This window comes from Peromyscus californicus, unplaced genomic scaffold (genome assembly GCF_007827085.1).
Source record: "Peromyscus californicus insignis strain IS unplaced genomic scaffold, ASM782708v3 Scaffold_4__1_contigs__length_199733344, whole genome shotgun sequence".
In the NCBI taxonomy this organism is placed as follows: domain Eukaryota; kingdom Metazoa; phylum Chordata; class Mammalia; order Rodentia; family Cricetidae; genus Peromyscus; species Peromyscus californicus.
In genome coordinates, this window is record NW_026294562.1 from 100,748,338 (window position 1) to 100,771,984 (window position 23,647).

The 23,647-nt window shown below is 45.3% G+C and overlaps 1 protein-coding gene across 1 annotated transcript; it reads left to right on the forward strand.

Annotated features, from left to right (window-relative positions):
* Window positions 1–732: 732 nt before the first annotated feature.
* LOC128093904 (folate receptor alpha) lies at window positions 733–10,050 on the forward strand. The gene is made up of 6 exons (XM_052711801.1): window positions 733–839; window positions 1,767–1,859; window positions 4,114–4,283; window positions 9,045–9,233; window positions 9,369–9,504; window positions 9,652–10,050. Exons 3-6 carry the CDS (start codon window positions 4,122–4,124, stop codon window positions 9,930–9,932), a joined length of 768 nt encoding a protein of 255 aa, XP_052567761.1. The 5' UTR covers window positions 733–839; window positions 1,767–1,859; window positions 4,114–4,121; the 3' UTR covers window positions 9,933–10,050.
* Window positions 10,051–23,647: the final 13,597 nt, after the last annotated feature.

Sequence of the window (23,647 nt, forward strand, 5' to 3'; positions counted from 1 at the left end):
AACCACCGAGGCTCCATCAGAAGATTTAGACCATAAGTGATTTTGTAACTGGAAGTGGGTAATGATTGGGCTGTCAAGGTTGGGGGAACTGGTAGCTCATAGAAGTTGGGGACTTGGGACCTTCTTATTCTTCACAGCAGGCCTGGAAATTGGAAGCCCGTGCTCTTGTGATGGTCTTGCCATTGGCTCTGCTGTAGTTCTCTGGGTCTCATTCTGCTCATCTGTGTAACAGGACACCGGTAGTGGAAGTGGATGTGACTATCTGAAAGGATCCTGGATCTTAGCAGCTCAAGCCACAAAAGTTTTGTTTTTGTTTTTAGGGCTGAGTGTAGATGAAATTCTAAACGGTCTTATTAAATAAGAAACACAGAGCCAAATACAGAACAGTTTATAAGTAATATAAGCATCTGAGTGATTATTTTATAAGTGGGCTCCGGGACTGCAGGGGGGGGGTTGTTGGTGGGACCCAGAGAGAAACTCTCCAGCTACAGCTGAGTGTTTGGCTTTTCATAGGCTTTTGTTTGTTGGCAATGCTGGGGACTGAACCCAGGGCCTCAGACATGCTATAGACAAGCCCTTGCCATAAACCCTGAGAGCCATCCAGTGCTGTTAACTCCCATCCCTACAGAGGCCTGACTGGTGCTGCTCACATGCAATAATTAACAGCTGAGTGGCCTTCGCCCAATCTTAGCCTCCATTCCTGGGCTCTGTTCCCACTGCCTGCTCCACAGCCCCGTCTCCTAGGCCACTAAACCTCAGTCATTTGCTGGAATAAAAGCAAAGAGAGTCTAGAGCAGAGCCGAAGCCTGAGCCAGTCTGAGGGCTGCTTCCGTTCCCAGGTATGTCGCCTGACACTTCTCATCCGGGACCACACACCCTACGGTACCCCCAGCATATGTTCAAGAATTTGCTGAGTTGGAAAGGCCTTCTATATGCCTGAAGCCCAGAGAATCTGGAGGTGGAAACTGAGGCCCAGATCAGAGCATGGTTAAACTGTGAGGTAGTAAGTAGTGTCTGTCTTTTAACCAGAACTTGAGGCTTCAGCTCTTCAGCCAAGTGCTGAGCTCTTGGCTCTCCTAGTGTGGGGGCCCCTAAGTGTATGCATGGGGTGGTAACCGCAGGGGCCCTGTCACAGGTGGACTAAGATCTGAAAGTGTGACTAGGAAAATGGTGATGAGCTGGCAGAATGCAACTCCCGGGGAGACAGAGAATACTGGCTAAATGAAGGGAGTTAAAAAGACGGGCGGTGGTGGCGCACGCCTTTAATCCCAGCACTCGGGAGGCAGAGCCAGGCGGATCTCTGTGAGTTCGAGGCCAGCCTGGGCTACCAAGTGAGTTCCAGGCGAGGCGCAAAGCTACACAGAGAAACCCTGTCTCGAAAAAACCAAAAAAAAAAAAAAAAAAAGACAGAAGTTTTAAGAGACCATTGACTGGAGAAGATCCAAGGAGGCAGGGCTAGGGGGACTCAGCAGGAACTTGGGACATTTTAGCAATTTGGAACATTTTGCAGTGGGGGGGGAAGGGTCTGGGGAAGGGTCAGACTTGGGTGGGAGGTCCCTACTGTTGGACTTAATGAAGCATGCCCCTCAGCCAGGTCCAGCCGGTCACACATATATGAAATTGACTATTATCTGGTGACTTTTTGTCTTTGTCTACATTTACTGGTCTGGTCATTTGGGTCTGTTTTCCGCATGGTCAAGCAGGGAGTGGAGAGAGGCCTGGGCTGGGCCCGCTCTCTGAGCTTTAACCTGCGCTGCTCCGAGCAGGCAGGTCTTGTTTTGCCCCACAGGAGTTGAAGACACACCTGGTGCTCCAGCAGGACTGATTGCCCTGGCCTGGACTCACCGTCGCAGATCAGAGTAAGTGGATTAACAGAAGCATGGCCGGGCCCTGGAGTGAACGATTTAAGAGAGAGAATAAACGGATAGGCGCTGGGATAAATAGAAGACTGCTTGGGTCTGGTGGTGTGAGCCTGTAATCCCATCTGCTCTGGAGGTTGAGGCAAGGAAATTAAAAGTTCAAGGGCTGGCCCATATAATGAGTCCAAGATCAGCCTGAGTGATTTAGTAAGACCCTGTCTCAAAATACATAGTGAGTCAGGAGGAGGTGGCGCACGCTTTGAGACCCAGCACTTGGAAGGCAGAGGCAGGTGGATCCCTGTAAGTTTGAGGCTAGCCTGGTCTAGAGTGAGTTCCAGGACAGCCAGGGCTGTTATACAGAGAAACCCTGTCACGAAAAACAAAACAAAAAACCAAAGAGAAAGGAAGGTTTGTGATACAGTTTAACAGTAGAGTACTTAGGTTCAATACCCAGTACTTCAAAAACAAAGGCTGGGGCGGGGGTGGGGCAATGGACTCACGCAGAATCACGTTTTGTGGAGCCCAGAAGGAAGCTGGGTGGGCATTCAATTGCAGGTTTACTCTAGCCTAAGCAGTCTGATGAGAGTCAGGACACCCAGGTTTTGGGGAGGTTGTTTTTTTTTTTTTAAATGTTGGGATCTCACCATCCCAGGCTGGTCTCAAATTTGATATGGAATTGAAAATGACCTTGAATTTTTAATTCTCCTGCCCCTACATTCTGAGAATCCACTACCAACCAAGCTATATCCCCAGTCCCAGGACACCAAGGTCTTCTTTGTTTTTCCCAAGACAAGGAGGGTTTCTCTGGGTAGCCCTAGCTGTCCTGGATCTAGTTCTCTAAACCGGGCCGAGATGTGCCGGCCTCTGCTGGGACTACTGGCGTGCCCCACCACACCCGGCCGGACACCAGGTTCTAAGGGAAATGTGGTCATATGGAGACAAGATACACCTGTGAGCTTGGAAATCCATAAACTGGGGACATGACCACGCCAAGGTATGATTGAAGGGAAGGTTTTTACTGTGGGCATGAGGCAGAGTACAGCCAGAGGCATCTGGAAGAGTCCAGAGAAAGTAGTAGAATGAATATGGCCAGCAGATTGGACTGGGCCAAGAGAGGAGAGACCGGGGAGGAGGGGTGGAGTGGGGTGAGAGTGGGGGGATCGAGACAGGGGCAAGAGGGAGGGGCCCATGAGAGGAAGGAAAAGAGAAAACATAGCTGAAATACCAGGGTTATCAGGGAATGCGGAGGGGGAGGGATGCCCAAGAGCTAGAGAAGGTTAGGGCTGGGGGCTGGGTAGGTAGAGCTGAGGCCTGCAGGAAGTGCTACTGAGGGAGCCTGGAGGCTAGCTGAGTTTAGGTGTGCTAATAGGCACCACAGACAGCCATTCCAACGGAGTTCCTTTTGGACCTGACAGGAAGTACGTTTATTTTATCAACTCTTGAATGAAACACAGATTTGGAGGGAGGTAGAGAGGATTTGTGGGAAATAAATTTGGAACATTTTAGTAAATTTAGCATTCTGAGGGGGGAGGGGACAGGTTTGGACAGTCCCTTCATGAAATTCAGTGTTTAAAGTCAAAAGATAGTAAGAGGGCCAAGGCAACCCCTGCTCTGTGGAAGTAGGCTCTTAAGTCTCCCGAGATCCCAGGACTGGCTGTCCAGCTCTCGGTCCAGACTCCCCCAGGCCAGATTCTCTGGGAGGGGCCTGTTGAACTGCCCAGGTGAAAAAGGAAAAAAAAAACCTGGGTGTGGCTGCACATGCTTTGAGTTCCAACCTCCGTAGGAGGTTATTCTTCAGGATTTCTTTCTTTTTTGTTTTTGTGTTTTGAGACAGGGCTTCTCTGTGTAGTCCTGGCTATCCCGGAACTTAACTCTGTAGACCAGGCTGTTGTACGGAGATCCACTTGCCTCTGCCTCCCAAGTACTGGGATTAAAGGTGTGCAACACCACCACCTCCCTGCAACCTGTATCACCTTTTATAAAATCTTTAAACATTTTATCTCTGAAACATTTGCCTCCAAGGATTTTGAATATGGATGTGGGCAAACTCTAATTGTTTTTGAATTGCCTTGTTTGAGTCTCAGGACCTCTGAAGTCAAAAATGCTGTGACCAGTGACTGTCTCCAGGGCGTCTGAGCCTCAGAGTCTGGGAAGACTGACAGGAGGAGGTGACACAGGACCCAGGAGTGCAGGCACCACCCACTGGAGCTGAGTACACTCCTGGCGGTTCCTCTGACCATAGCTCTTCCTTCAGGGTCTGGCATGGCTCACCTGATGACCCTCCCGTTGCTGCTCCTGCTGATATGGGTGGCCCACTGTGCCCAATCAAGAGCTACTCGGGCCAGAACTGAACTGCTCAATGTTTGCATGGATGCCAAGCACCACAAAGAAAAACCAGGCCCCGAGGACAATTTACACAACCAGGTAGGATGAGGAGTTACCCACCCCTGGGGTGACATGGAGCTGACTGAGGACTAGTGGGTCAGGAGAGAGAAGGAGCTGGCCCCAGTCTATGGTGGAGGTGGGCAGACCTGCTTGAGGAGACCGTCAGTTCTCTCTAATATGGGTGACTTTGACAATACATAATGGCTGCCAATTGTCAGTGTAATGCTAGTAGCTCGTCTTCTTGGTAGCTGGGTTTTGACATTGTACAAATAAGGAAGTAGGCTTAGGGAGGAGTTTGGGAAATGGAACAGGCAGACCATTGTGGTGGTTTTAGGTTTAAGTTGAGAAAGACTCCATTGGGGGTCTCAGGGAAGAGGCTGTGTGCTGCCCAAGGTCGCTCTTTTCTGCCAGCCTTTGAGAAAAGAAACTCTCTCATACCTATGAGACTGGCTGACAAGCATTTGGAGTCAGGCATCTAGCAAACATCTGGACTGGCCCTCACCCATGTAGGGCCTGAGGTCTCTGTGCTGTAACAGATGTTTGCCATGGCCCATTTATTATCCCAAACCTACCTAAACATTTAATAAAATCAGTATGATGCAGCAACTGTAAAGTAAAATAACAGAAGGTCAGCTACTGGGGAGTCTGAGACAGGAGGAAAGTCTGACCCTGGGACTTTACAGTCAGAACTGTGTCTCAAAAAAGCAAAAAATAAGGACCGGAGAGTTAGCTCTTGCAAAATACCCAGCATCCACATGGTGGCTAACAACCACCCATAACTTCAGTTCCAATGCCCTCTTCTGACTCTGCAGGCACTGGGCATGCAAAGGTCGTGTGCAAAACAATCATACATGTAAAATAAAGAAAGCTAATAAATAAACAAGCAAATAAATACATAGGGCTGGAATGTAGCTCAGTTTATAGAGTACCTGCAGAGCATTCTAAATTGGATCCCCAGCAGCACATAAAACTGGTTATATTGGCATATAGCTGTAATCTGAGCCCTGGGAGGTGGAGGCAGGAGGATCAGAAGTTCAAGGCTACCTTCAGCCACATAGTGAGTTCAGTGTCAGCCTGGAATACACGAAACTCTGTCAAGAAAGAAAGGGAAGAAGAAAGAGACAAGAGACAGAGAGGGAAAGAAAAAACAAAATTTTTGGAGAGGGGAGCAGGGTTTTATCATGTAACTATGGCTGGCCTAAAATTCAGAGTTCCGCCTGCCTCCTGAGTGCTGGGATTAAAGGTGGGAACCACCACACCAGGAAGAAATCTTATTTTATTTTATTTGTTTTTTTTTTTTTTTTTTTTTTTTTTTTGAGACAGGGTATCTCTGTGTAACAGCCCTGGCTGTCCTTTGTAGACCAGGCTGGCTTTGAACTCACAGAGATCTGCCTGCCTCTGGCTGCCTCCCAAGTGCTGGGATTAGAGGCATGTGCCACCACTGCCTGGCCCAGAAAGAAATTTTAAAAAGCAAAGGAAAGCAATTTGTACTGCTTCCTTCAGTCTATAAACGAACATCCTGACTCTGTTAGCTGAGAGCCATCACAATTCTATTTGCTTTTTTTTTTTTTGTACTTATTTTTATGGGTATTTTGCATGCACATGTCTGTTTTTGTATTTATTTTTTTGAGTATTTTTGCATGCACATGTCTGTTTTTGTATTTATTTTTATGAGTATTTTGCATGCACATGTCTGTGCACCAAATGCAGTTGCTGCAGAGGCCAGAGGAGAGCATTGGATTCTCTGTAACTGGAGTTGTAGATGGTTGTAGGCTTTCATGTGGGTCCTGGGAACTGAACCCTGGTCCTCTGCAAGAGCAACAATGCTCTTAACCACTGAGCCATCTCTCCAGGCCTTATTTGATTTTTTTAAATTACATTTTAAAGTTTATTCTTTGAGAATGTCATACATGCATACAGTATATTTTGATCATGTTGGCCCTCTCACTTCGATGAGACAACCCCTCCCGTGTGTTCTCTCACTTCGTTTTTCCCTTTCCTTCCTCTCTCTCTCTCTCTCTCTCTCTCTCTCTCATTCTTGTTTGTTTTGTTGGGTTTTTGTTTTTGAGACAAGACAAGGTTTCTCTGTTTAGCCTTGGTTGTCCTGGAACTTGCTCTGTAGACACCACCACTGAACAAAACAACAACAACAAATTGTTTTGAATGTGTATTTTAAAACTTTGCATTGGGCGGTGGTGGCACAGGTCTTCAATCCCAGCACTCAGGAGGCAGAGGCAGGTGGATCTCTGTGAGTTTGAGACTAGCCTGTTATACAAAGTGAGTTCCAGGACAGCTAGGACTATTATACAGGGAAACCCTGTCTCAAAGAATAAAACAAAAAATGGCCAGGCGGTGGTGGTGCACGCTTTTAGTCCCAGCACTCGGGAGGCAGAGGCAGGCAACTCTCTGTGAGTTGGAGGCCAACTTGAGCTACAGAGTGAGTTCCAGGATAGGCTCCAAAGCTACACAGAGAAACCCTGTCTCAAAAACCAAACAACAACAAAACAAAACAAAAAACAAACAAAAAACAAAAACAAAAACAAACACTTTGCTATATACTAATTTCAAGGCCAAGTGTCTTCTTCCTTCACTACTAAGTACGTGTTGAGCGTTTATGTAACTGGACTATTCTCTAGGTTTTTGCCGTTTTCTCAGTGAAGTTTAATCTGACCATCTGGTGGCGCTGCGAGTCTGCACGCCTTTCTCTTGCTTGTATTCATTTATTTTTCCAAAGCAATTGGCATGTGTTTTTGTTTTTGTTTTTTTTTTTAAATTTTTCTTTTCTTTTTTTTTTTTTTTTTTTTGGTTTTTCGAGACAGGGTTTCTCTGTGTAGCTTTGCACCTTTCCTGGGACTCACTTGGTAGCCCAGGCTGGCCTCGAACTCACAGAGATCCGCCTGGCTCTGCCTCCCGAGTGCTGGGATTAAAGGCGTGCGCCACCACCGCCCGGCTTGTTTTTGTTTTTTAAAATCATTTTATCCCTTATTTCCTAGAAGAGTGCCTGGCTTAGCTTGGATAGGGCTCATAAAGAACTAAAATGAATTAAAACCTGGGCGCGTTGTCAGCCATGGGCGTGTTGGACCTATCTCTCTGAGTGCTAGATTGGCCACGACAGCCAGGGTTACGTAGTGAGAACCTGACTTTAAAAAAAATAATAAAAAGTTGGATGTAGTGGCACATCTCTGTAATATCACCACTCGAGAGGGGGGTGAAAGATTCAGGAGTTCAAGGTCGTTCTTGGACTCTGTGGGCCTTTGTCTCAGAAAAACAAGACTGGGGAGAGAGTACTTGCCTCCCAAACGTGAGGACCTGAGTTTAATCCCTAGGACTCCTGTAAAAATGCCAAGCAAGGGGCAGAAGTAATGTGTCCTTATAACTCCAGCACTGAGGAGATAGACAAGTGAGTCCCTGTGCTTACCAGCAGTTAATATAGCTTGATTTGTGATCTCCAGGCTGGTGAGAGACCCTGCCTCCGAGGAGGTAGACAGACTGCCTGAGGTTTGTCTTCTGGCCTCCGCACATATGTATATGCACATTCATGCACACACAGGCACATGTGCATAAGAAAACATACTGAAAGAAACAATATGTGTGAATTAATTATTTTTTATTTTATGTATTTATTTATTTTTAGTTTTTTGAGACAGGGTTTCTGTATGCAATAGCCCTACCTGCTCTGGCACTCGCTCTATAGACCAAGCTGGCCTCGAACTCATGGAGATCTGCCTCAAGAGTGCTGGGATTAAAGGCATGTGACACTACCCGGCGATTTTTTTTTTTTTTTTTTTTGAGACAAGGTTTCTCTGTATAGCCCTGACTATCCTGGAACTCACACTGTAGAACAGGCAGACCTTGAACTCAGAGACCCACCTATCTCTGCCTCCTGAGTGCTGGGATTAAGGGCATGCCCCCCCACACCTGGTGTGAATTAGCGAATTTTTTTTTTTTTTTTTTTTTTTTTTTTTTGGTTTTTCGAGACAGGGTTTCTCTGTGTAGCTTTGCGCCTTTCCTGGAACTCGCTTTGGAGACCAGGCTGGCCTCGAACTCACAGAGATCCGCCTGGCTCTGCCTCCCGAGTGCTGGGATTAAAGGCGTGCGCCACCACCGCCCGGCTGAATTAGCGAATTTTTAAAAAATTATTTTGTTTTGGAGCTAGAGAGATGGCTCAGCAGTTAAGAGCACTCACTAGCTGCTCTTCCAGAGGTCCTGAGTTCAATTCCCAGCAACCACATGGTGGCTCACAACCATCCATAATGAGATCCAGTGGCCTGCAGGCATTAATGCAGGCAGAACACTGTATACATAATAAATAAATAAATCTTAAAAAAAAGAAAAGGCACTGACTGTTCTTCCAGAAGATCTGGGTTCAATGCCCAGCACATACATTCAGGCAAAACATCAATGCACATAAAATACAAATAATAAAGTATTTAAAAATTTGATTTTATTTTATGTGTTTTGTTTGCCTGCATGTATGTATGTACATCACCTTTGTGTCTGGTGCCCAAGAAGGCCAGAAGAGCCTTGAAATAGGAATTACAAACAGTTGTGAACTGCCATGTGGGTGCTGGAAACTAAACCCTGGTCTTCTGCAAGAGCAGAAAATGCTCTCCAGGTCTCAGGAGTTAATGACTTTTGTAAGGATTGTACCTCTTGGGCTCCCACAGCCAACCAGGGCTCAGCAGCAAGTATTTCCCTGAATGATTGGCTAGGCAATCAAGGACTTGCGAAGTGCAAGGCTGCATGTGGACTGTTCTGTCTGTGCTGGCCATGGACTTGGCCCTGTGTCTCCCATCACAGTGTAGTCCCTGGAAGAAGAATTCCTGCTGTTCCACCAACACAAGCCAGGAAGCCCATAAGGACATTTCCTACCTGTACCGATTCAACTGGGACCACTGTGGGAAGATGAAAGCGGAATGCAAACGGCACTTTATCCAAGACACCTGCCTCTATGAATGCTCTCCTAACCTGGGACCTTGGATCCAGCAGGTATGAGTGTCCCCCCAAAGCCAACGGGGCAGCTGTGCTCCCCACGTATCTCCTACAGGCTCTGCCTCCAGCTCCGGTTCTACTCAGGCTGCATTTCTGAGGTTCCTGAGCTCAAAAACCTTCGTCATCTCGCAGGTGGACCAGAGCTGGCGCAAAGAGCGAATCCTTGACGTTCCCCTGTGCAAAGAGGACTGCCAGGAGTGGTGGGAGGACTGCCGCACCTCCCTCACCTGCAAGAGCGACTGGCACAAGGGGTGGAACTGGACCTCAGGTAGGAGTGGGTGCGGTGGGAGGGGCCACGGCCTGTCCCAGGGCTGGAGGCTGTGCGGCTGTTGTATGAAGATCTGGGGTTTTGAGGCTGGCACAGCCAGAGATAGTCCTAGGCACACCGGCTGAAGGTCTAACATCGTTTATGTAGGGTATAACCAGTGCCCTGTGGGAGCCTCCTGTCACCCCTTCACCTTCTACTTCCCCACACCTGCCGCTCTGTGTGAGGAAATCTGGACTCACTCCTACAAACTCAGCAACTACAGCCGAGGGAGCGGCCGCTGCATCCAGATGTGGTTCGACCCAGCACAAGGCAACCCCAACGAGGAGGTGGCAAGGTTCTATGCTGAGGCCATGAGTAGAGCTGGGCTCCACGGGGCCTGGCCACTAGTGTGCAGCCTGTCCTTAATGCTGTTCTGGGTGTTCAGCTGAGTTCCTTTTACCTTCTGATGCCTAGGGAGCTCCCTGCCGGGCTTAGCCTCCCAGCTCCCAGCCTCCTTTGTGGTGGGGCCTCTGACAGCCTGTTTAAATAAACCAGACATTCAACATCTGTCTTATGAATTATTTGGGTGTGAATGGGAATATAATTATTTCGCTTCCTACTTCCCACTGATTGAAGTTGTTTAAAGTTGGTTAGTTCCCTGTCCTGACACTTACTGTGGGCTAATCAGACAGACTTAATTTTCCTTAAGCTGTGCCACAGTCATAGCTCTTGATTTCATTTTTCATATGAACTCTAACTTATAGCCAAGCCCAGGATTTTACCTTATCTATCTATCTATCTATCTATCTATCTATCTATCTATCTATCTACCTATCTACCTTTGGCTTTTCAAGACAGGGTTTCTCTGTGTAGCCCTATCTGTCCTGGAACTTGCTTTGTAGACTAGGTTGGCCTAAAACACACAGAGGTCCACCTGCCTCCAAAGTCCTGGGAGTAAAGGTGTGCATTAATACTTTGGCTGAGGATTTTACCATTTTAAATTCGACCCCAGCAGGGCTAACCACTCTGTGATGTCCTCAGCTCTCTAATGGAAGAGGTGGGCACGGGAGTGTCCAGCATGTTCTACACTTTTAGTCAAAAGGCTGAGAAATGATCCCAGCATGTTCTCTATTAATGGGTGGGAAGAAGGTATGGAGACTGATGAGAGCCATACTCTTCACACTATCTTAGATTTTGTTTTGAGACAGGGTCTCATGTAGCCCAGGTTAGCCTTGAATTCATCTTGAGCTCTAGATCTTCCGGTCTCTTATCTCCTAAATGTTGGGATTACAAGTACCACACTGGAGCTGGGTAGTGGTGGAGCATGCCTTTAGTCCCAGCACTTGGGAGGCAGAGGCAGGTGGATCTCTGAGTTTGAGACTAGCTTGGTCTGCAGAGTGAGTTCCAGGACAGTCAGATACACAGAGAAACCCTGTCTCAAAGAATCAAAAAAGGAAAAAAAAAAAAAAAAAAAGTCCCACACTGGACTTCTAAATTTTAAAGTTTTGTTTCTCATTTATTATTAGTGTGTACTATGAATGTATATGGTGTGTATGTGTCCCTATCCTCGCCAGGGTGCTCATATGTGAGTGAGAAGAGTTACAAGAACCTTTGGGAGCTGCTATTTGGGTGCTGAGAAATGAACACAGACAGGTCCTCTGGAAGGGCAGCCAGTGCTTTTAACTGCTGAGCCACCTCTCCAGCCTTTCTGTGGTGGTTTGAATGAGAATGGCCCTCTTAGGCTCATATAGTCAATCCTAAACACCAGGGACTGGAACTCTTTGATGGGGTTAGAAGGTGTGACCTTGCTGGAGGAATTATGAGCCCCTGCGGGTGGGTTTTGAGGTTTCAGAAGCCCATGCTAAGCCCAGTTCTCTTTCTCTTGGTCTGTGGATCAGGATGTAGCGCTCAGCTACTTCTCCAGTACCATGTCTGCCTGCTCCCGTGATGACAATGGACTAAACATCTGAAACTGTAAGCAAGCCTTCCTTTATATGAGCTGCCTTGGTCACGGTGTCTCTTCACAGCAATAGAACAGTGACCAGGACACCTCTCCAACTGGTTTTTTGTTGGGTGTCTCCATGAATCTGGAGTTCATCCATTAGGCTAGACTGGAAAGCTTAGTGAACTCCCAGGCTCCACCTGTCTCCACTTCCCAGGAGAGGCTGCAGGTTGCAGATGTGTGTTACTTCATCCAGATTTTCACATGGGTGCTGGGGACCTGAACTAAGGTCCCTGTGTTTGCCTAGCCAGCAGCTTACTGCGTGAGGCATCTCACCAGTCTTACAGCAACATTTCTTTCTTAAAGCGTGCGTGCATGTGTGCGTGCATGTGTGTGTGTGTGTGTGTGTGTGTGTGTGTGTGTGTGTGTGTGTGTGTGTGTGTGTAGGTACATGTGCATGCGGGTATCCTTGGAGACCAGAGAGGGCATCAGACCTCCTGGGCTGGAGTTATAGGCAGTTGTGAGTCACCTGTTGTGGGCGCTGACTTTGGTCCTCTGGAAGCGCAGCAAGTGCTCTTAATGACTCAGGCATCTTCTCCATCCTCTACAGTAACATTTCTAATAATCTAGAAGTTTAATAAACTAACATTTATTTCTTGAATAAGCTACCATGTTTATTGTGGATTGTTAGGGAGTTTCTGCTACTAATTGGGATCCCAGGGTGACAGACAAGGTGTTCTGTGGTGGGGAGGGGGTGATTCTATCTTATCACACACTCCATGAGATAAGACAAGAGAACTTGGATTCTGTACAAGCCCGTTACACTTCCACCACCCATCAGTTGTTTCACTGACAAATGAAGTCATAACCAAGCCTAAAATCCAGGAATTCTAGAAAGTATAATCCTACAAAGTTCCAGAGAGAACAGAGCCACCAGATCTGTCAAACAATGTATGGCCACCACAAAGACCTTGTAACGAGTACATATTTGTGGAAGGGTGTGTTAGCCTTTTTGTCTCCGTGACAAAATACCCAAGGAAACAACTAAAGAGAAGGCAGTGTATTCTGCCTCCAAATCTCAGACAGTTCCATTGTTTCTGGGTCTATGTCGAGGCAGAAGGCCAGGGCAGTGGGAACGTGTGGAGAGGAAGCTGATCACTATGAATCATGGTGGACAGGAAGTATAGAGCAAGCAATAGATGTGAGCCTTCAGGACATGCTCCTAGCGATCTACTCCCGACTAAGTCTCACATCCTCCTTTCTACTGCCTCCCAAGAAAGACATTGGGTTATTTGTTTCGTAGTTTATTTTGAGACAGATTCTCAAATATGTAGCTGTCCTTAAATTTATGTAGCTGCCCTAAAATTCACATGTAACCCAGGTTGGCCTTGAACTTACGACAATCTTCCTCAGCCTCCCAAGTACTGAGATCACAGGTGTGAGACACCTGTCTAACTTGTCATCATATCATAGATCTATCAGTAGAAGAGTCCATTATCAGGTCATCCATCATGGTCTAATCCTTCCCAGTATAACTTCTAACAGAGGCCCAAGCTTTCAACATAATTCTTTTTATTATTTTTTAAATTAATTTTTATTTACTTGAGAAAAGGTCTTACTAAATAGCCCTAGTTGGCCTCTATGTAGGCCAGGCTAGTCTTAAATTTACAGAGATCGGTCTGCCTGACTCCTAGGTGCTGGGATTAAAGCTTGCACCACCACACATGGCCCAATTAATCTGTTTTTTATTTCTGTGTTTATGAATGACCATGCATGAATTTTTTTTTTAAGATTTATTTATTTATTATGTATACAGCATGTGTGCCTGCAGACCAGAAGAGGGCACCAGATCTTGTTTCAGGTGGTTGTGAGCTACCATGTGGTTGCTGGGAATTGAACTCAGGACCTCTGGAAGGGCAGTCAGTGCTCTTAACCTCTGAGCCATCTCTCCAGCCCGAATTTTTTTTTTTTTGAGACAGGGTTTCTCTGTGTAACAGTCTCAGCTGTCCTGGAACTCACTCTGTAGACCAGGCTGGCCTTGAACTCACAGATATCCTCCTGCCTCTGTCTCCCGAGTGCTGGGATTAAAGGCATGCGCCACCACCGCCCAGCTCCGTGCATGAATTTATGTGTACCATGTGAGTGCAGGAGGCCAGAAGAACAGTCAGGTGCCCTGGAACTGGAATCAAAGCCCGTTGTGATCTGCCAAGTGGATGTGGTCCTAGGAACCAAACCCTAGTCCTCTGGCAGAGCAGGGGTACTTTTAAACATCAAGCCATCTCTCTAGCTCCAAGTTACTAACAGAACTTTTCAGTGGGATCCCTCTGTGAACCTACACAAATGACTATATCAACATGAAAAGCACAGTGATCTACTGGTCACCACCCTAGTCTTGTATGAAGACTAATGGGGAGACAGAGGTAGCCTAATCTCTTGAATGTGAGGCCAGCCTGGTCTGTGTATTAAGTTCCAGGGCAGTCAGGGCTGTATAGTGAGATTCTGTCTCAAAAAATGAGAAGGAGGCCCAGGGGTGGGGGTGGCAATTGAGACAAGTGGGGCAGGGTGGCAATCAGTCCAGAAAGAACTCTGTTCTCAAAGCAGGCAGTAGACAAATCCAGTTGAGACACTGCGGGAGTTGCCCACTGACCAAGGACTTTATGAAATAGAATGTTTATTCCAGCTGGCACAAGTATAGCCTGCTAAATTGAGGGTTATAGACCAGAGCTGGGGAGAAAAAGACTATTGTATGACTAATCAAATATATATATATATGAAGTACATTACCCAAAATAACAGGATCATAACCACAGTCACATCTCCCTCATTAACTTGACTCATTCCTTTAAAATTATTTCTCGGGTAAGCATCTCTCTCTATGTCTTCTGCTGAGAGACTGAAGTTTTCTGGAAACCCAAGTCCCAGGCCTCAAAGAGTTTGACTCATCCAAGTGTTAGTTTAAGGCAGTGATGTCAGCTGCATGAGTCTGTTTCCTGTCAGTAAATTGTGGGAGGGATATTTAGATAGACAGAAGGGAGAAGAGAAACCACCTATTGATGGTATCAGATGGTTGGGGCAGCCTATTAATTTCCAATATCAGTAAAAAGAGGCCAGGCAGTGATAGTGCGTTCCTTCCATCCCAGAGCCTGCCTTCCATCCCAGAGGCAGAGGCAGGTGGATCTCTGAGTTCAAGGCCAGCCTGGTCTACAGAGTGAGTTCCAGGACAGCTAGGACTATACAGAAAAACTGTTTCAAAAAACAAACAACCCACACACACATACAAAAAAAAAAAAAAAACCCAAAACAAACAAAAACCAGAATGAAAGAGAAGGATGTTTACTAAGATGTGACAGCATAAACCTACTGCCCTTTTGGATCAGCACCTTTAATCCAGCACTCAGGAGGCAGAGGCAGGTGGATCTCTGAGTACAAGGCTAGTCTGCTCTATAGAGTGAGTTCCAAGGTAGCTAGGGCTTCACAAAGAAATCCTTTCTTGAAAAACAAAAATTTTAAAATTAACTAAACTAAACCCACTGTCCTAGTTTGCTTTCTTATCTTTATCACAGTCTCATGAGGAGAAGTCAGGGCATAAACTCAAAGCAGAAACGGTTAATCTCAAAGACGGTAGGAGAAAGACCACCGACCCAAATCATCATGTCCACATTAATTAAAGCCAGCTTCTTCATCTGTGTCCATGGACTGTGGGGTTCCAGAGGTCAGCACTGGATGTGGGAAGACAAGGCTTTTATAGCTCAGGGTTGGAAGGGTTCCAAATGGGGGATTTGGTGGGCAAATAGGTGGGGTTACAGGAGCAGGACATGATAACAAGTTAGTCCTAATGTCCTCCTGAAACAGATATGGTTGCAAGTTAGGCACAACAAAGTAGTAATAGGTGGTCATATAACCTTTTGAAACAAAGGTAGGATTGCAAAAATGGTTATAAAAGCAACTTTTTGAAACAAAGACATGGTTGCCATTTCCTGGGAACAGGCAGTACAGAACCATTTGTAGTTAAGATTACAAGCAGGGCATAGCTCAATCCTTGAGAAACATTGGTTTAATCATAAACAGGCATGAATCTAGTTTGTCTTTTCTATAAGATGGCTTTTAAGCCTAAGATGGAGGTAGGCTGGTTCTTCAGAACCTGGAGGCAGGACCTGAAATAGAGAATGTGAAGGAGTAGTGCTTACTGGCTTGTTCCTCATAAACCAGGCTTTGGCACAAGCGTGCAATTCCAGCACTCAAGAGGTGGACAAAAGAGTATCAGACATTCAAGGTCAGGGTTTGGAGTGATGGCTCAGTGGTTAAGAGCACTGGCTGCTGCTGCTGCTGCTGCTGCTAAGCCAGGTTTGACTCCCAACACACACAGTGGCTTGCAATGCTCAGTAACTCCAATCCTAGGTAATTCAGTGCCCTCTTCTAGTCCTCCAAAGGTACTGCACACACATGGTACCCAGACATACCCAGGCCAAACACTCATACACACAAAATAATAAAATATTTTTTTAAAAAAGCTCAACATCAGCCAGGCGGTGGTGGCGCACGCCTTTAATCCCAGCACTCGGGAGGCAGAGCCAGGCGGATCTCTGTGAGTTCGAGGCCAGCCTGGGCTACCAAGTGAGTTCCAGGAAAGGCACAAAGCTACACAGAGAAACCCTGTCTCGAAAAACCAAAAAAAAGCTCAACATCATTCTCAGCCACATACCAAGTTCAATCTAGAGACCTTTGCCAGCTTGTTCTTTTTTTAAAAAAAAAGATTTATTTATTATGTATACAGTGTTCTGTCTGCATGTATGTCTGCAGGCCAGAAGAGGGCGCCAGATCTCATTACAGAGAGTTGTGAGCCACCATGTGGTTGCTGGGAATTGAACTAACTCAGGATCTCTGGAAGAGCAGCCAGTGCTCTTAATTTCTGCCAGCTTGTTTTTTTTTTTTTTAATACAATCCAGGACCACCTACCCACCAGTTTATGACTACTTTTTTTGCTTTATTTTGTTTTTCAAGACAAGGTTTCTCTGTGTAGCTCTGGCTGTCCTAGAACTTGCTCTGTAGACTGGGCTAGCCTCAAACTCACAGGGATTCACCTGCCTCTGCCTCAAGAGTGCTGGGATTAAAGGCGTGTGCCACCACTGCCAGGCTTTGGTGGCTATTTTGATTAACAACATTATTAGAACCTGTAGGAGTAGACAAAAAAAAAATGTTGAGTGTGATGGCACACAGGCTTTAATGCACTTGGGAGGCAGAGGCAGGGGGCTCTCTGAGTTCAAGGCCAGCCTGACCTACATACAGAGTGAGTTCCAGGACAGCTAGAGCTACACAGAGAGATCCTTTCTTGAAAAACCAAAAAAAAAAAAAAAAAAAAAGGGGGTGGTGGTGGTGGGGTGGGGTGGGGAGGCATGGTAGCAAATCCCAGTACTTGGGAGGCAGAGGCAGAATGATCTCTGCAAGTTTGAGGCCCGCCTAGTCAACATAGTGAGTTCCATGACAGCCACGACTACGTAGAGAAACTTTGTCTCAAAACAAAACAAACAGGATAAATATCCCTGAGCTGAAAAACAAAACAAAACTAAAAAAAAAAAAAAAAAGAAAGAAGAAAGAAAGAAAGAAAAGGCCGGGCAGTAGTGACGTACACCTTTAATCCTAGCTCTTGGGAGGCAGAAGGAGGTGGATCTCTGAGTTCTAGGCCAGCCTGGTTTACAGAGTGAGTTCCAGGACAGCCAGGGCTACTCAGAGAAACCTCATCTTGAAAAACTAAAAATCAGCCGGGCGGTGGTGGCGCACGCCTTTAATCCCAGCACTCGGGAGGCAGAGCCAGGCGGATCTCTGTGAGTTCGAGGCCAGCCTGGGTTACCAAGTGAGTTCCAGGAAAAGGCGCAAAGCTACACAGAGAAACCCTGCCTCGAAAAAAACCAAAAAAAACCCCAAAAACAAAAAGAAAAACTAAAAATCAAAAAGGAAAGAAAAGGGGCGGGGGAGGAGAAGACAAACAGCTTGGTCTTCCCACCCAATTTAACCAGCTTCTAAGCTGGTGAGATTCTAAACCGAACTTCCATCTTGTGGTTTTCTTTGAGTGCTGGGGTTGCAGTTGTTCAGTACCACCGCACCTTGCTTCTGTTCTCAGCACTCACATGTGGCTAACAACTGTAACTCCAGTTCCAGAGAGTCCAGTGCCCCTTCTGGCTTCTGCAACCACTGCATGCACACAGTGCGCAGACATACACGCAAGCAAAACAACCTTACATGCACAAAAAAATGAGTTTTTTAATCTCAATTTTTTTTTTATTTAGCTTGGCAATAAAATTAATAGTCATCATAGAAGCCCTTACATGTGAACATAGGGCTGCTTTTATATGCCCCGGAAGACCCAGGATCACAATCGCATCTTTCACTTTATATAAAAAGCCATCTGATAGGGATGAGCACCCCTGGATTTTTGTTTTTGGCTTTTTGAGACAAGGTTTCTTGTTTTGTTAGGATATACTCCACATTCTGGCCATACTTGACAGGGCAAGTCTTAGATATAGACCAAGTAACTTAAAACTACAGAGCACGTCAATTATACCCATTAATTCTCAGTCTTATGCCATGCGGGAACAAATTTTTGGTGTAATCTAATAGGAGTCTGGGAAGTACAAGATGATTTTTGATTTGAAAGATGCCTCAACTGTGTTATTATTTGGAGTAAAGGCATCATCTTGGAAGACATGAAAAAGAGTTTTTCTAATTTTGACTGTATTATTAATATAAGTATATTTTAAAAACCATCGCCCATCCTTGATGATCTGAGTTTGACCTGGAGAAACCAATGTGGAAAAAGGAGACAATGAATTCCTATAAGCTATCTCTTGACCTTCACATGTGTGCTGTGGCACACGCACACCCAAACACATACACTGGGGCACACATGCACCTATATACATATACACATACCCTCATATACAAAATAATTTTTTTTTGAGATAGGGTCTTCCCACGTAGTTCTGGCTATCTGGAACTCACTCTGTAGACCAGGTTGGTTTAAAACTCAGAGATCCACCTGCCTCTGCCTCCTGAGTGTTGGGATTAAAGATGTGCTGTGTCTCGCCGGGCGGTGGTGGCACACGCCTTTAATCCCAGCACTCGGGCAGCAGAGCCAGGTGGATCTCTGCAAGTTCGAGGCCAGTCCGGGCTACCAAGTGAGTTCCAGGAAAGGCTCAAAGCTACACAGAGAAATCCTGTCTCGAAAAACAAACAAACAAACAAAAAAAAAATGTGCTGTGTCTCAAAACAACTGGCTGTTTCCAGTTGAGTGGTAGAGGGCTTGTTTAACAAACATAAGTCCCCGAGTTCAATCCCTAGTACTACAAACAAACAAACAACAACAACAACAACAACAAAAGTAAGGTTTCCAGAAGTGGGGAACTTTCCTACTGGATTATGTTAAAGCATGATCTGAGAATTTGACGTGAGTCAGCAGCACAAGAGCAAGCAAGGGAAAAAAACAAAACTTAAAAATAACAGACTTTTTGAGAAGTGAAAGTTCACTTTTAGGTTGAGTAAGGACGTAAAAGCTGTAGTCAGGGGAAAACACACACAGGAAACAAAAAACACTTTAATTTCTTCATGTTAAGAATAGACCACACTCTGGGCAACCAATATCACTTAAAGCTTTATACTTCTTAAAATAGCAGTCATCTGAGACAGCACTCTTAGAAGGGCAGAGGAAGGACACCTGAGAATCTGTTCCTCCCCCGAAGCAGCAAGAACCCTGGCCAAGTGTCAGTGTCAGATTTCCCAAAATTCTCAAAATTAACCAAAGCTTTCAAAAATAGAAGGAACAAAAATGGCTGGTGGGGGGGAGTCAGGTACAGTGGAGGCAGAGGCAGGTGAATCTCTATGAGTTTTGGGCCAGCCTGATCTACATAGAGAGTTCTGGGCCAAATGCAACTGCATAGGGAGATCCTGCTCAAGAATCTATTAGGGGCTGGATAATAGATGGTTAAGAGCACTGTCTGCTCTTCCAGAGGACACTGGATGTTCCCAGTGCTCACATGGAGGCTCACAACTCTCTATAATTTCAGTTTCAGGGATCGGATGCCTTTTTCTGACCTCTGAGGGCACCAGGCATACATGTGCACACACATACATACATATATATATGTAATGTTTTAAAAATCAAAAATATTAAAATAAAAATATATAGCTGGGGGCTTGAGAGATGGATCAGTGTTTAATGTGACTGCCCTGGTTCATCTCTCTCAGAATAAGAAGTATGTCATTTATTTTTTATTTCTTAGGAATCCATAGTTAAAAAAGTTTGGATTTTAAGAGAGATTTTGGATATTTTAAAGAGACTTGGATTTTTAGAAATTTTGTAGGATTTTTTAAGTTATACTATGTTTTATATAACAGTATGATAATATAATGATATATATTATATAATGATATATAATATAATGATGGTAATATGAGATCATGGGCCCAAGAAAAAAAAGAAAAGGTTATGATTAATAATGGTGCATTTGTCTGTCAAGTTGACAAGGGATCAACTGTGCTGGTTTGTTTTTTGTGTTTTTAACAAAAGACAGAGTCATCGGGGAAGAGGGAACTTTAATTTAAAAAATGCCTCTACTGGATTGGCCAGTAGGTAAGTCTGTGAGGCATTTTCTCGGTCAATGATTGAAGTGTGAAGGCCCAGCCCGCTGTAGATAGTACTGCCTTTGGGCTGGTGGTCCTAGATTGTGTATGAAAGCAGACTGAGCAAGCCATTGGAGGGCAAGCCAGTAAGCAGCACCCCTCCATGGTCTCAGCTTGAGTTCCTGCCTTTTGTTCCTTCCCTGATGGAAGATGGACACTGTAAGATGAAATTTGTTTATTTTGTGTTCATTGGTGTTTTGCCTACACATATGTATGTATGAGAGTGTCAGAAACCCTAGAACTGAAGTTACAGACAGTTATGAGCTGCCATGCCAGTGCTGGGAATTGAACCTGGGTCCTCTGGAAGAGCAGCCAGTGCTCTCAACCACTGAGCCATCTCCCCAGTCCCACCAATTTGGTCTTTATCATAGCTATGGAAAGCAACTGAAACAGAAATTGGTGCTAGGAATACGTGCTACATATACACACACTCAGACACATACACACACATCTACATAAAAAATTTTCAAATCTTAAAAGCAAGCAAGCAGGCTGAATCTCAGTAGGAACAGTGAGCTGTGTGGCATTTTTACTTGTTTATTGTTTGTTTGTGTTTTGGAAACTCAATTACACAGTAGAAGCTTTCAAAATCAACAGTCTCATTTACGTAGTTGTGGTAATCAAAATCCTGGCAGCCACTAGAGGGGGCAGAATGGGTTTAGAGCCTCCCAAAGCCCTATCTGCAGACAGTGCATGCTCTGGCTGGTCCCCTTTAAAAGTCTCATTCACTCTAGATGCTCTGGCTGTCCCCTTTAAAAGTCTCATTCACTCTAGATGCCGTCCGTGGTCTGTGCATGAAGTCTTAGCTACTTGATTGGCTGGATTTGGGAATTAGAGGGCAGCCTGGAAAATAAAACGAAATCCTGTCTCAAAATAAGTAAAATAAAATAAAATATAAAATAAATAAAATCAGCCCATTCACAGGACTAGTTTTTATTTGACCCTACTTGTGGCTGACATGGTGAAAAATTCTACAGTATTTACACAGACCATCAGCAACAAATTGTTTGACCTTCCAGCTGTCGAAGGCAGGAATGAGGTATAAGGTAAACATGAGGTTAACCAAAAGACTTAAAGCGAATGGGATGTGTACAGGGCCCTTTGAAATGCTCTGATGCAGCCCTGGGGATCTAGAAGTCCACAGACATTCACTAACCCACATGTCTAGGGAAAACCTAAAAAGACTCTCAACTTCAGGGACCTTGAGGCCAGATGGCACTGTCAGGAAGTAAGGGTGAAGGCAGAGAGCACCCCCTCCCTCCCCCTCCATCCCCTTCCCCCTCCCTCCTCCATCACTCTCCATCCCCCCTTCCTCTCCCTCCTCCATCCCCCTCCTCCACCCTCCTTCCCTCCCCACCCCCAGGAAGGGGAAGAAACTGATTGGTTCAAGGCATACCAGGAATTGCCAGTTCAATCATTAGTTGACTTTTAAGTTAACCAAGCAGAAACTTCAGTGAGCACACAGGACAAAGAAAATAGATTTTGGGGCTGGAGAGATGGCTCAGAGGTTAAGAACACTGGCTGCTCTTCCAGAGGTTCTGAGTTCAATTCCCAGCACCCACATGGCAGCTCACAAACATCTATAAGGAGATCTGGTGCCCTCTCATGGCATGTAGTCATACATGCTAGCAGAATACTATATGCATAATAAATAAATAAGTAAATAAATCTTTGGGGTTGGGAATTTAGCTCAGTGGTAGAGTGCTTGCCTAGCAAGCACAAGGCCCTGGGTTTGGTCCTCAGCTCCAAGCAGGGGGAAAAAATAAAAAATAGATCTTACAGAATTATTCTATGAAAATCACTAAATAAACAGCCACAACTAGCCGGGGAGGTAGAGAACATGCCTGAAATCCCAGCATTCAGGAGGCCAAGGCAAGAGATTTTAAGTCTGAGGATAGACTCGCCTACTTAATGAGACTTTTTTTAAATAAAACAAAACAACAACAAAAACCCACACACAATAGCCACAAACTTTGACTGTGGAGAGAGCTGCTTGATTTACAGGATTGCCAAATCACATTATTATTATTATTATTTGTTTATTTATTTATACTGTTTGTAAAAAGGTATGAAGACCTGAATCCCATTTCTAGATATGAAGAAAAAGATTGGGTACGGTGGTGAATGCTCATAATCCTAGCACTGGGGAGCAGAGACAGCTCAGTCCCCTTGGTGAGCTCCGGGAGCTCATTTTGAAACAGAGTTTCACTAAGCGTCCCATGCTGGCCTCGAACTCACTCTGCAGCCTAGACTGGCCTTGGCCTAGTGATCCTCCTGTCTCAGCTTTCTGAGTAGCTGTGATTACAGGCGGGTGCCTCCAGGTCTAGCTCTGGAGTCTCAGTTCTGCAAGATGAAAGGGGTACCGGAGATTGGGCTCCAAGGTGACCTGAATGACCACTAAGGATCAATGTAGTTTTAAAGGGTTAAGATGGGATGAGAAAGAGGGCTTGTGCTTAAGAGGAAGAGGACTCGCTGCTCTTGCAGAGGGCTCTGTTGGATCCCCAGCACCCAAATGTCTGTTCACAACCATTTCTTACTCTAGTTCCAGGGAATCCTACACCCTCTTCTGGTCTCTGAGGGCACTGAAGACATGTAGTGCACATACATATATTTAGGCAAAATACTCATACACATAAAATAAGAATAAATAGCCACGTGGTGGTGGCACACACCTTTAATCCCAACCCTCGGGAGGCAGAGGCAGGTGAATCCCTGAATTCAAGGCCAGCCTGGTCTACAGAGTGAGTTCCAGGACAGCTAGGGCTACTCAGAGAAACTCTGTCTCGAAAAATCCACACACAAATACACAAATAATAACAATAATAATAATAATAATAATAATAATAATAATAATAAATCTTTTAAAATTGTTAAGAGGGGCTGGAGAGATGGCTCAGAGGTTAAGAGCACAGGTTGTGGGGCTGGAGAGATGGCTCAGCAGTTAGGAGCACTGACTACTCTTCCTGAGGACCCAGGTTCAATTCCTAGCACCCACATGGCTGCTCACAACTGTCTGTAACTCCAGTTCTAGGGGACCTGACACCCTCACACAGACATACATGCAGGCAAAACACCAATGCACATAAAATAAAAATAAATTAATTTTAAAAAAAAGAGCACAGGCTGCTCTTCCAGAGGTCCTGAGTTCAATTTCGAGCACCACATGGTGGCTCACAACCATCTGTAATGAGATCTGGCGCCCTCTTCTGGCCTGCAGACATACATGCAAGCAGAACACTGTGTGTAGTAAATAGACATCTTTTTTTTAAATGTTAAGATATTGTTACTATCAGACTAAAGACAATTTAAGTTTTTCTGTATACTAGGGGAACTCTGTCAGCTCCTGTGTCCACTCTCAACTTAAGCTGACAGAAATTGTTTAAGCCTATGCAGGATGTGCCAGGCTTTTATTTTATTTTATTTTGTTTTGTTTTTTCAAGACAGAGTTTCTCTGTGTAGCTTTGGAGCCTGTCCTGGAACTCGCGCTGTAGAAATGCCTGCCTCTGCCTCCCAAGTGCTGGGACTAAAGGTGTGCGGCACCACTGCCCT

Bases quoted from the DNA above. Each gene is read 5' to 3' on its own strand.
- LOC128093904 (XM_052711801.1), top strand. From the start codon at position 4,122: ATGGCTCACCTGATGACCCTCCCGTTGCTGCTCCTGCTGATATGGGTG. The intron at 4,284-9,044 runs GTAGGATGAGGA...CTCCCATCACAG, and splicing joins AGGACAATTTACACAACCAG to TGTAGTCCCTGGAAGAAGAA. The intron at 9,234-9,368 runs GTATGAGTGTCC...GTCATCTCGCAG, and splicing joins TGGGACCTTGGATCCAGCAG to GTGGACCAGAGCTGGCGCAA.